The 12,647-nt window shown below is 42.2% G+C and overlaps 1 protein-coding gene across 1 annotated transcript; it reads right to left on the bottom strand.

Annotated features, from left to right (window-relative positions):
* Positions 1-5,747: 5,747 nt before the first annotated feature.
* On the bottom strand, positions 5,748-9,270 carry LOC130135935 ((E,E)-alpha-farnesene synthase-like). Its single transcript, XM_056305829.1, has 7 exons — positions 9,066-9,270; positions 8,135-8,397; positions 7,314-7,688; positions 6,923-7,141; positions 6,700-6,841; positions 6,334-6,582; positions 5,748-6,180 (listed from the first exon to the last, which is right to left on the bottom strand). The coding sequence occupies exons 1-7, from the start codon at positions 9,216-9,218 to the stop codon at positions 5,878-5,880; spliced, it is 1,704 nt and encodes a 567-aa protein (XP_056161804.1). The 5' UTR covers positions 9,219-9,270; the 3' UTR covers positions 5,748-5,877.
* Between the last annotated feature and the right edge of the window lie 3,377 nt (positions 9,271-12,647).

Below are 12,647 nucleotides of genomic sequence, written 5' to 3' on the forward strand. Positions count from 1 at the left end.
GAGTGTGAGTGTTGTTGAGCACAATGCTTCAATTTATATAGGCGAGTTCGAGTTGGGAGTGTTGTTGAGCACAAGAAGCCCCACATGTCAACCTTGTACTCGGTCGGTCTCATCTCCGACCACACACAGTAATCACGAATCACATGAGAACACGACACAACATAATATAGCAATGCGCTTGCTTCGTCTGGGACAGATGAGGTTACGAGTCGTGTTGGCACTGTCCATGCCTCACATGGGCCATTTAAGGTTATGAGTCAAATTAACAAATATCCGCCCATGTTTCTCATGCCTTAGTCCAAACAAAACTAGATGAATCTATAAATGCCTGACTAGAAAAAGGCAAGCCCCGTTCGTCGAACCAAAAAAATCAGATTTAAGAGATTATCTAGGAATAAAGTGGGTGCGCAAGGATTTTTGTTGGTAGAGTACTACACTCTATGATCTTAATCAAGTAGGGCATGCTGTTGTTAGGATCAATTTTTTCTAGATAAGCATAGACTCCTCTAGGATTAATGTCTACAAGTCTCTAGTTTAATAGGTCGTACTTTATCGCGACCTCCCCGAACGGAGTGGACCACCTAGGGTTTGGCTAATGAATTACTAAGCTTACGCCTAACTCGGGTTCTTCCAAGCACGTACCAATTTGCTACTAGCAAAACGCAAGCCACATTTGTCTAACAAAAAATCAGATTTAAGAGATTATGGATATTTGTTGGTAGAAAACTACACTCTATGATCTTAATCAAGTTGGCTATGTTGATGTCTAGAAAAGCATAGACTCTCTAGGATTAATGTCTACAAGTCTCTAGTTTAATAGGTTGTACTTTATCGCGATCTACCTGAACGGAGTGGACCACCTAGGGTTTGGCTAATGAATTACTAAGCTTATGCCTAACTCGGATTCTTCTAAGCACATACCAATTTGCAACTAGCAAAACGCAAGCCACATTTGTCTAACCAAAAATCAGATTGAAGAGATTATGGACATTTGTTGGTAGAATACTACACTATATGATCTTAATCAAGTTGGCTATGTTGATGTCTAGAAAAGCATAGACTCACTAGGATTAATGTGTACAAGTCTCTAGTTTAATAGGTTGTAGTTGAAGTTTGTGGCCAGGTTAAAACAAGAAGAAAGTCTTTGGCTAATGCAGAGATAAACTGTATGTATAAGTTGGTGGATTGAGTCTATGAATAGGCAAAGCTGGTGGGTACGTGTATGAAAGAAAGAAGCATCCCGTGTACACAAGCCCTTGACGTACAAAATTTTATCGAATTTCTAGTGGTCCTTCTTTGTGACATTCTGAAATCCGACCCACTTGGGATTTATGAAATGGATGATCTTATGGACGTGCTTGTAGTTAGATCTTGCCCGAAACTGATCACTCCTAGGAAACTAACCGATAGGGAATGGCTAATTAGGGATTTAAATTCGCGCGACCAAATAAACTCGATCGTGAATCGACTTTGGACCATAAAAATTGTCGAGGTGACATTTTGAGCCAATGTAGGCCGATCCAAGGATAGTTAGGGATCAATTTGCCGCTGTCATATCAGTGGATCGCGGATGATTTCGCTTGACCACGAGATGAATTGACGAATGACCCCAAACCTATACCAATCGATCGTGCCGTCGGAACTAGCGATCGATCCTCACAATTAAGTGACAACCGAGGTCGCCACGACCTGAGCAAACTTCAACGTGGCATGATTCAGTATCGGCCATGGGTCAAATGTGCGAATTTCCCCAAAAGCCACCCGTTAGTTCGAGATACGCTCAAGTTACGTAAATTAAATTTGATCATTAATTAGAAACCAAGTTTGGGCATTGGAAATTGTGAAGGTCATGACAGGATAATCGGACGATGTTGTCATTAGCTCGGTTAGCCTCAGATTTGTCCGGATTCTTCAGTAAAAAAGAATTTCGGCGAGAAATGGAAAATGACCGTTTTACCCCTGGGATTTTATTAAGGCCAAGTATAATGGGAGAGGGGCATTTTGGTCATTTCACACCTACTTTAGAAAATAAAAAAATTTGGACAATTTTGCCCTTGAAAATTTTGTGAAATTCCAATTTTGCCCCTGGATTTTTTTGGCGAGGATTAATATGAACCGTCGATCTTAGGATAAGATCGAATCGTGGACGTTGATTTGGAATATAGAGAGAGGGGTATGATGGTCATTTTGCTTGGAGATTAGACACCAATTATTGCCTCTTTAGTATATATCTCTCATTTTCTCTCTCTCTCCCTCATTCTCTCTCTCACTCACGCCAATCTCTCTCTCACCCCTCCTTCGGCCAGCCGGCCACCCCCTTCGCCGCCGCTTCCTCGCCGAGCCGGAGCCAGTGGCCGCCGCCGTGGCCGCTCACCATCACCACCACCACCGCCTCACGTCTCTCTCTCTCTCTCCTATTTTTGCCCCACCGAAACACCACCAGCCCCATCTCAGCCCCTGTTCAGCCGCGGAAAACCAGCAGCCAATCGCCGCCGGCGAGTCGCCGATAACCCTCACCACTTGTTGCCGCTGCCGCTGCTGTTCGCTCCCTGTCCAGCCGTTGTTGAGGCCTCAATTTCGTGTATGAAGCACAAGTAAGTGATATCCTAACCCTCGCTTAGGATAACGGGTATTTTCGGGTTAGTTCGGGGCCGTTTTAGTGAGTTTTAGGGGTTAATCGTGGGACAACGGTTGGACTGATTTGGCTGAGTGTTTTGGGAGAAATTGTGATGATTTTTGAGGTGGATTTGAGGTTAGAATTGATTGGTTAGGTAATCGGAATGATTCCGAGTGATTATAGTGGCTTATTGCGCGAAAAACGGGCCTAAATGCGTTGTTATAGTGATTTTCCATGGTGGCCGAGTTACTGTTCATGCTGTGGCCGAATTAGTGCATTTTGGTGATTAAAATATAGTGCGTGTTGGTTTGGGGGTTGTCGGTAGGAGTACGACACCCGTGAATGGCGGAATTTCGCCTAAAATGCAGAAATTCGGGTTAATTGTGCACGTGCGAATTGAATTGGGTTGGCTGGTTTGTGTGGCTATTATGGCTTGAAATACACATGAAAATGTTGAATTTATGCCCATGTTAGTGGCTGTGATTGTGAGCCCAATGGCGGCCTTGTATGCTTGTTGAATTGTGAATTGATTGATTGAAATGTGGACCGTTATATGCGCGCATGGACTGAATTGAATTGACTGGCAATGGGCCATGATTGGGTGTTAATTGAGCATGTGAAATGCATGAGGTTTGATGCGTGCATGGGCCGAATTTGATCGGCTGGTATATTGGCATGCTGGCGTGTAAATCGAGCGAGCGAATAAATGATAAATTGTGTGTGATGTTGTATGAGTGGTCACGAAAATCCCTGAGGCGGTACTATTACGAGGGGAATTGAGCCGTCTTGAGGCTGTACTACTACGCGGGATGATGCCCGGTACTACCGGAAGACTGCCAACCTGAGGCGTGTACTTCAACGCGGGTTGTGCAGTAGGTGGTGGATGTTGAGCCTGAGGCGGTACCATTACGCGGGCTAAGGTGTGTTGTGAATATGAGTTGGTCGCAGAGAACCTGAGGCGGTACTATTACGCAGGTCACTGGCGAGTTGAGTGAAAATAGTGTGATGAGGCAGGAACGAGTGTTGGAATGTGGGATTGGAAATGCCATGTGTTCGACTTGTGTATCGGGCATGAAATTAATTTGAAATGTGCATGTGATTGGAAATTATATAGTTGAGACTAACCTGCAGATTGCGCGGATCAAAAGCCCATGTAAGTACAATTGGATGCATGATGTGTTTATTGGGTGATCTCATGTTTGGTCTTGTCTGGAGGTACGTGTTAGCCTAGGTGGGGTTTAGGGTTTCGCTTGCTGAGAAGTGTTCTCACGGTTTTATTTAAAACCATTTAGCTGATCGAAGTTCCAGGGGAGTCGGGAGACAAGGACAATACGATTGAGATCAATACTGAATCCAAGTCTTGAGAGGAACAAACTGGCATCGACGAGACTGATTCTGAGTGAACCCCCCCTTTAGGGCGAATAGGGGTTAGTTAGAAGTTAGGGGTTGGATAGTCTTTGGAGATGCCCCTTTTGGCGGTAGTATTAGTCTGCCCCTTTTGGCAAAATCTTGACATGAGCTCAAAACCCTCCGAGCCTCATGGAAAATCATGAAAGATCACTTTCAGCTTCCCATTTACTACTCCTGATTTTTGACCAAACAAACTGTTAAGCCTACTTGAAAACGATGCCATAATATTCTGCACAAGAAACAGAAAACAGATAGAGGGTTAACAAACGGGGAAACGAAAGGAAAGAAAAATGCTATAGTCAATTCAGGATGGTTTTAATCTTCAAAACCATTACAGGGATTACCTGAAAATCTTCAAAAAGTACGACAGGCTTCTCAATTTAGGAGAGACATTCTCTTTTTCAAGAAACAGAAATTCATCGATTAAGCAGAAGTCCATTTCAACAGCTGAGTGATTTCACAGTTCAAGAAATCCAAAGCCAATTACCAATAGTAAAAAACTATAACAAGAAGCACCATCACAAGAATTTGAACTGAAGCAAGTGGTAAAGACAGAAAGGTGATGAACTGAAAATTGAGAGAGAAAGCAGAGCAAGTAATTACCTTGTCCACCAGGAAAGTCTTCAGGCCATTGACATCTACTTCAAGAATGCAGCACATTTCCATTGCTGGAGAAGAAGACTGTAAATTTACAACCCATCTAGAGACAAAACTTTACCGATTCATGAAAAAAGTTCTGCATATGAAAAGCTAGAATGTTTGGGATCTTTCCCACGAGGGAATTAAGTGAAGAGTTGGACTAAGTACTCGATATGGGACGGTCAGTGCGAACTGAGAAAGAGGCCAGAGAATCTGATTTCTATGCTTGGTCAAAATACCTTTCTGACAATTGTGGGTTATAACATATAATAGACAATGGAGGGAACAAGAAGCAAGGTAATGTGTGTGTGTGTGTGTGTGTGTGTTTTATTTATAGGAATGCATGATCTCTCTTACTTGAGGTGGCTTCTGGTCTCATCCACCCTCAAAATACCTGTTTATCAAACCGTTACAATGGTTTGCAACAGTTAACCCTATTACGAGTATTTACAGTATCACGTGTTTGCGATAGTGTTGACTTTAGCTATCAGACTTAAATTCCGAACAAAAGACGTGCATTGTAAACATGAAGGGAAGTGCAGCCACTTTAGGTTTTTGTGCTCTGGATTTCGATTTCGTGCTAGAAGCCATAAGTTGGGGACAAAGCCCTCAAAACACATTCATAAATTTTCATTTATGAGAAAGAGGAAATTGCATATATGACCTAAGTTCAATCAAGTCAACATGGTCTATCATCTGATTTTAAGTTGAATACGTTGGATTCTTTCAAATCAATTCGAGCTTTACGGAGGTTGATTTGATATACATTTACTTCAATCAAACTTGACTCCGTAAATCAATCGCAGCTTGACTCTATAGTTTTGACTCCGCCAATATGTCAATACAACATCAAATCCAAATCTACTGAGTTGATAAAGCATCTTCCAGCAAGTGAGACCTGATGACAAACTTTCTAGTCAAGAACCCAGAATCAAAATTTCAGACCAAGGAGTGCTTTACGGTTTTGAAGGTCAAATAGTTTGACACAATTTAACCTTTTTGCCATTTCTAATGCCGCCCGTGAATGCACTGGCATTTGATTCTGAGGCTGCTTATGTTTTTTTAAGGTATTTGGCCGATATTCCGGGTGAAACACAAACGTAATTATTGCTTTGCCTAGGATACAATTTGCCTATAGCCCTCAATCTTTGGACCTGCAGCAGCTAGTCTAGCTTACACAGCCGCTATGTGATTAGACTTGCGCTAATATCTCAGTCGTGAGCGAGAGGCTTGATCACAATAGATAGAATTTGCTGCCGAATGTCGCCGTCCTGGACGCCGAACCCATCTCCAAACTGGTAAAGCATATGCGCAACACGAGCAGCGTTCACGGTGACAATGATGAAGGGTCGGAGAAATGGCGTCTCGGCATTGCCGAAGCAACGAGCATTAATTCTTTTCCATGCTTGGTTTATCAATACCTTGATGTGCTTACGAGCAACGTCCTCTGATACATTTGCTTCTCGCATGTAACACACCACTGAGGATGGAGCATCTCCTCTATCTCTTTCAGCCTAATCAAATAGATAAATCAGTTAACTCCTTAATCAGATTCAATTTCCTAAATTTAGTTACTCCTTACGTCGTGTAAGTACAAAAGCTAAGAATTTTTCCATCATGTCATATTCAATTGGTTTATAACATTTCCACAGAAGTTTAATCATTACCGTTGATGTTCCTAGGTCGTTGCAAAGTCGAATTATCATGGACACATTGTAAATCAGATCCTTGTTTCTCTGTAGCAAATCTGCTGCATCGTCCAATTTCATATGTCCCGTGAAGTAACAAGCATGAGACAAGATCAGTGGTCCAGAAGATGATGTCCATGCATTGTTTAAGTACTCTTCCAAAGATGGAGTGTAGCCCATATTGTCCCACTTTGCTTCATTAAGTAACGCTTTGCAAAAATCTTCCCACTATGGAAAAATAAGGAAAAAAAGAAGATTTAATTGTAGATGATTAATTATGCAGGACATAAAATAGTTAGGGTGACATATGCATGGATATCCAGTTATCCAACAGTTTTTTCTTACAGCTTTCGTGAGATGTGGTAGCACTCGATGCCAATCTTCATCCTTGCCAATATCATAAGCGATGTCGTATGTAACATCGCGAAGCGCTCGGAAACAGACCTTCATGCAATCGGGAAGCTGTTGAATCTGCTCTGAATCCCATCTAGAAGCATTGGACTTTCCAATTAGAGAAAATGAGCTGAACAAACACGAAAGGTAGAGATTGGGAGGCATGGTGGCCAACCTCGTAATGGCACCGGTGAAGCATTCTAGCTCCTCCAACGAACCATATAGGTCGTAGATATCGTCGATCACCAGTATCAAGATGATGACCTTGGTAAGAGATTTTCGGAGAGAGCTGAACCGTGATCCCTGAGAGAGTCCAAGGGCGCACAAGAAACTTTCGACCAGCCGATCCCTCGCGAAGTTAACATGTTCGATAAGTCCCAGATCCCTCCACCACCTGAATTTACCGAAGCAACTAATCAAAATCCAAAGCTATGAAAATCACATCATGTCCGGTACACATAACTTCAAAGAAGGCAATTTCCTAGGATGAATTTAGACCATATACATCATGAGTAGTTTTTTTTTTGGTTGAAATATCATCAGTAGTTTGAGCGTGATGAAATTACCTGGATATATCTCTAAGGTCTCTTTGGTGTGTGGCTTGGACCATGTTGAAATTGAGTTTTGCAAGCTCAAGCAGATTACTTTGCTTGTCCTCCTGTTGCTCATACAAGCCAATTTGCCATTTGATGTCGAACCACTGGACCCTCCAGTGCATCGGAAGCTCCAAAGCATGGACGGCACGTTTCAAGAGCTGACCATCCAAACCGGAGACTCTCTCTCGGACAATCCCAGTTGAGAAGGCTTTCGCTTCATCCAAAATGTTTTCGCCTTCCAAAGCCAGATGTGAAGCCTCAAGAAGCTCTATCATATCTTCAACTTCTTCGCAGTTGCTTCCGTTCAATGTGTTCCTTCCTTCCTTGAACATCCTTAATTCATTTGATTACAAAATGAAAGTCGAAGATTTATGGCCGGACAGAACCAAGAATAATTGCTGATAGTACTAATTATACTCGATGTTAATAAATATTAGAAAGTACGACGACTGATGACTAAGAAGATGTTATTGGAAAACAGTGAATAATGGCATATGAACTTTGAGCGGATTGTATGCATTCAATTCGATAAAACCTCTCTGTGGACGAAACCTTCTTCACCGTCTAGTCCACAATTACACTTTCCTTTAGTGATCCTCTCTCTAGAAACAAGAAGGTTTTTCAGTAGAGCTAAGTCCCAATAGGTATGACTGCTACGGAAGGAACCAACTTTTGTGGAGTAATCTTCAGTACCTATAGCATTATTCGTTGATTTATTTGGCTTGTGCTGTCATTTGTTAGTAACATCTCAGACGAAGGAAATCACACACATCCATATTTACGAATTACCTTGTGAAACGACATGGCCATGCTGTCTGAGGAGTCTAAACCGAAGTGCACTGGCATAGAGCTGATCTTCCACGTTGAAAACGCCACCGTTGGTGGATGCAACGGTTTCAAGAGCTTCTTTTATTTCAGTGACAAAAAGGTTGGACAGCCCCAATTTTCTCATGCTGTCAATCAACTCTAACTTGAGGAGTGAATCGACTGCTTCTGATAACATTGGCTTTACTTCCTCCACGAGCCGTTCTACCCGTTCTTTAGTTCCTTCTTTCTACAGAATCGAGTCGAATTCGTAAGATCGAAATCTACCTCGAAAAGGCCTCAATTAATTCAACCTATAGAGCAATGCCAAGATGTTGTGATTATACTACTTTATCCTTTACGAATTTATGGTAAAATATATTGCAAAGTCTTGATTGCTTCTAATAAGGTTTTATCTAGACTCATTCTAATTGACCGGTTTAATCATATTTTAAGAAGTAACAACCAAAATAATGTGGACTCGTTATGTTTCTAATAACATGATTGATTTTTTTATTATCGCGATTGACTTTGTTGTATAGTGAGTCTGAAATGGTTGGTTTCATTTCAATCCCTAGAGGACTCAACCGTGAGCAAGCTAATTTTTCAGAAAAATTTAGTACATGCAAATGTATATAGCTAGATGAATTGGTTTTTTACATTCATGTTAGCTATAAATCAAGTCTAGATGATGGCTGATATATAGGATAACCACACATATTAAGATCATGCATGTGATGTTAGAAATCAATTTAGCAAAATACTAACTTGCTCGAATTAAAAAATAAATAAAATCAACCTGTGTCTCATGTGCAATACTTGAATAAAGGAGTACAACCAAAAAACCAACCGGTTCGATAATTAACGATCAAATTTGATGGAACTTATGAGCACGGGAGGTACAAATTAGAATCTTACGAGGTCGTTGTTGTTGTTAAGCGACTGGAGGAAATCGTATTTCCAAAGGTTAGGCCTATAATTGGCCGATCTTCTTTGATGCAACTTGTCTCCGACTTGCGGCGAATCCGCTTGGCTAGGCTGGAACTGGACTTGTTCTTTTTTGTACTCCATGACGAATGAGTGGAAGTTGAGAAGATTGGTGAGATAACGAATTTGTACGAGTTTAGTGATGGAATGAGTGTGAGTGTTGTTGAGCACAATGCTTCAATTTATATAGGCGAGTTCGAGTTGGGAGTGTTGTTGAGCACAAGAAGCCCCACATGTCAACCTTGTACTCGGTCGGTCTCATCTCCGACCACACACAGTAATCACGAATCACATGAGAACACGACACAACATAAGATAGCAATGCGCTTGCTTCGTATGGGACAGATGAGGTTACGAGTCGTGTTGGCACTGTCCATGCCTCACATGGGCCATTTAAGGTTATGAGTCAAATTAGCAAATATCCGCCCATGTTTCTCATGCCTTAGTCCAAACAAAACTACATGAATCTATAAATGCCTGACTAGAAAAACGCAAGCCCGTTTCGTCGAGCCAAAAAAATCAGATTTAAGAGATTATCTAGGAATAAAGTGGGTGCGCAAGGATTTTTGTTGGTAGATTACTACACTCTATGATCTTAATCAAGTAGGGCATGCTGTTGTTAGGATCAATTTTTTTCTAGATAAGCATAGACTCCTCTAGGATTAATGTCTACAAGTCTCTAGTTTAATAAGTCGTACTTTATCGCGACCTCCTCGAACGGAGTGGACCACCTAGGGTTTGGCTAATGAATTACTAAGCTTACGCCTAACTCGGGTTCTTCCAAGCACGTACCAATTTGTAACTAGCAAAACGCAAGCCACATTTGTCTAACAAAAAATCAGATTTAAGAGATTATGGATATTTGTTGGTAGAAAACTACACTCTATGATCTTAATCAAGTTGGCTATGTTGATGTCTAGAAAAGCATAGACTCTCTAGGATTAATGTCTACAAGTCTCTAGTTTAATAGGTCGTACTTTATCGCGACCTACCTGAACGGAGTGGACCACCTAGGGTTTGGCTAATGAATAACTAAGCTTATGCCTAACTCGGATTCTTCTAAGCACGTACCAATTTGCAACTAGCAAAACGCAAGCCACATTTGTCTAACCAAAAATCAGATTGAAGAGATTATGGACATTTGTTGGTAGAATACTACACTATATGATCTTAATCAAGTTGGCTATGTTGATGTCTAGAAAAGCATAGACTCTCTAGGATTAATGTCTACAAGTCTCTAGTTTAATAGGTTGTAGTTGAAGTTTGTGGCCAGGTTAAAACAAGAAGAAAGTCTTTGGCTAATGCAGAGATAAACTGTATGTTTAAGTTGGTGGATTGAGTCTATGAATAGGCAAAGCTGGTGGGTACGTGTATGAAAGAAAGAAGCATCCCGTGTACACAAGCCCTTGACGTACAAAATTTTATCGAATTTCTAGTGGTCCTTCTTTGTGACATTCTGAAATCCGACCCACTTGGGATTTATGAAATGGATGATTTTATGGACGTGCTTGTAGTTAGATCTTGCCCGGAACTGATCACTCCTAGGAAACTAACCGATAGGGAATGGCTAATTAGGGATTTAAATTCGCGCGACCAAATAAACTCGATCGTGAATCGACTTTCGACCATAAAAATTGTCGAGGTGACATTTTGAGCCAATGTAGGCCGATCCAAGGATAGTTAGGGATCAATTCGCCGCTGTCATATCAGTGGATCGCGGGTGATTCCGCTTGACCACGAGATGAATTGACGAATGACCCCAAACCTATACCAATCGATCGTGCCGTCGGAACTAGCGATCGATCCTCACAATTAAGTGACAACCGAGGTCGTCACGACCTGAGCAAACTTAAACGTGGCATGATTCAGTATCGGCCACGGGTCAAATGTGCGAATTTCCCCAAAAGCCACCCGTTAGTTCGAGATACGCTCAAGTTACGTAAATTAAATTTGATCATTAATTAGAAACCAAGTTTGGGCATCGGAAATTGTGAAGGTCATGACAGGATAATCGGGCGATGTTGTCATTAGCCCGATTAGCCTCAGATTTGTCCGGATTCTTGAGAAAAAAAGAATTTCGGCGAGAAAATGGATAATGACCGTTTTACCCCTGGGATTTTATTAAGGCCAAGTATAATGGGTGAGGGGCATTTTGGTCATTTCACACCTACTTTAGAAATAAAAAAATTTGGACAATTTTGCCCTTGAAAATTTTGTGAAATTCCAATTTTGCCCCTGGATATTTTTGGCGAGGATTAATCTGGACCGTCGATCTTAGGATAAGATCGAATCGTGGCCGTTGATTTGGAATATAGAGAGAGGGGTATGATGGTCATTTTGCTTGGAGATTAGACACCAATTATTGCCTCTTTAGTATATATCTCTCATTTTCTCTCTCTCCCCCTCATTCTCTCTCTCACTCACGCCAATCTCTCTCTCACCCCTCCCTCGGCCAAGCCTTCCTCCCCCTCCCACCGTGAAGTGGCCAGCCGGCCACCCCCTTCGCCGCAGCTTCCTCGCCGAGCCGGAGCCACCGCCGCCGCTGTGGCCGCTCACCATCTCCACCACCACCGCCTCACGCCTCTCTCTCTCTCTCTCTCTCTCTCTCTCTCTCCTGTTTTTGCCCCACTGAAACACCACCAACCCCATCTCAGCCCCTGTTCAGCTGCGGAAAACCAGCAGCCAATCGCCGCCGGTAACCCTCACTGCTTGTTGCCGCTGCCGCTGCTGTTCGCTCCCTGTCCAGCCGCTTTTGAGGCCTCAATTTCGCGTATGAATCACAAGTAAGTGATATCCTAACCCTCGCCTAGGATAACGGGTATTTTCGGGTTAGTTCGGGGCCGTTTTAGTGAGTTTTAGGGGTTAATCGTGGGACAATGGTTGGACTGATTTGGCTGAGTGTTTTGGGAGAAATTGTGATGATTTTTGAGGTGGATTTGAGGTTAGAATTGATTGGTTAGGTAATCGGAATGATTCCGAGTGATTATTGTGGCTTATTGCGCGAAAAACGGGCCTAAATGCGCCGTTATAGTGATTTTCCATGGTGGCCGAGTTACTGTTCATGCTGTGGCCGAATTAGTGCATTTTGGTGATTAAAATATAGTGCGTGTTGGTTTTGGGGTTGTCGGTAGGAGTACGATACCCATGATTGGCGGAATTTCGCCTAAAATGCAGAAATTCGGATTAATTGTGCACGTGCGAATTGAATTGGGTTGGCTGGTTTGTGTGGCTATTATGGCTTGAAATACACATGAAAATTTTGAATTTATGCCCATGTTAGTGGCTGTGATTGTGAGCCCAATGGCGGCCTTGTATGCTTGTTGAATTGTGAATTGATTGATTGAAATGTGGACCGTTATATGCGCGCATGGACTGAATTGAATTGACTGGCAATTGGCCATGATTGGGTGTTAACTGAGCATGTGAAATGCATGAGGTTTGATGCGTGCATGGGCCGAATTTGATCGGCTGGTATATTGGCATGCTGGCGTGTAAATCGAGCGAGCGAATAAA

The sequence above is a fragment of the Syzygium oleosum genome, unplaced genomic scaffold (assembly GCF_021117445.2).
Source record: "Syzygium oleosum isolate NSW1041296 unplaced genomic scaffold, Sole_v2.1 Sole_v2.39, whole genome shotgun sequence".
Lineage (NCBI taxonomy): Eukaryota > Viridiplantae > Streptophyta > Magnoliopsida > Myrtales > Myrtaceae > Syzygium > Syzygium oleosum.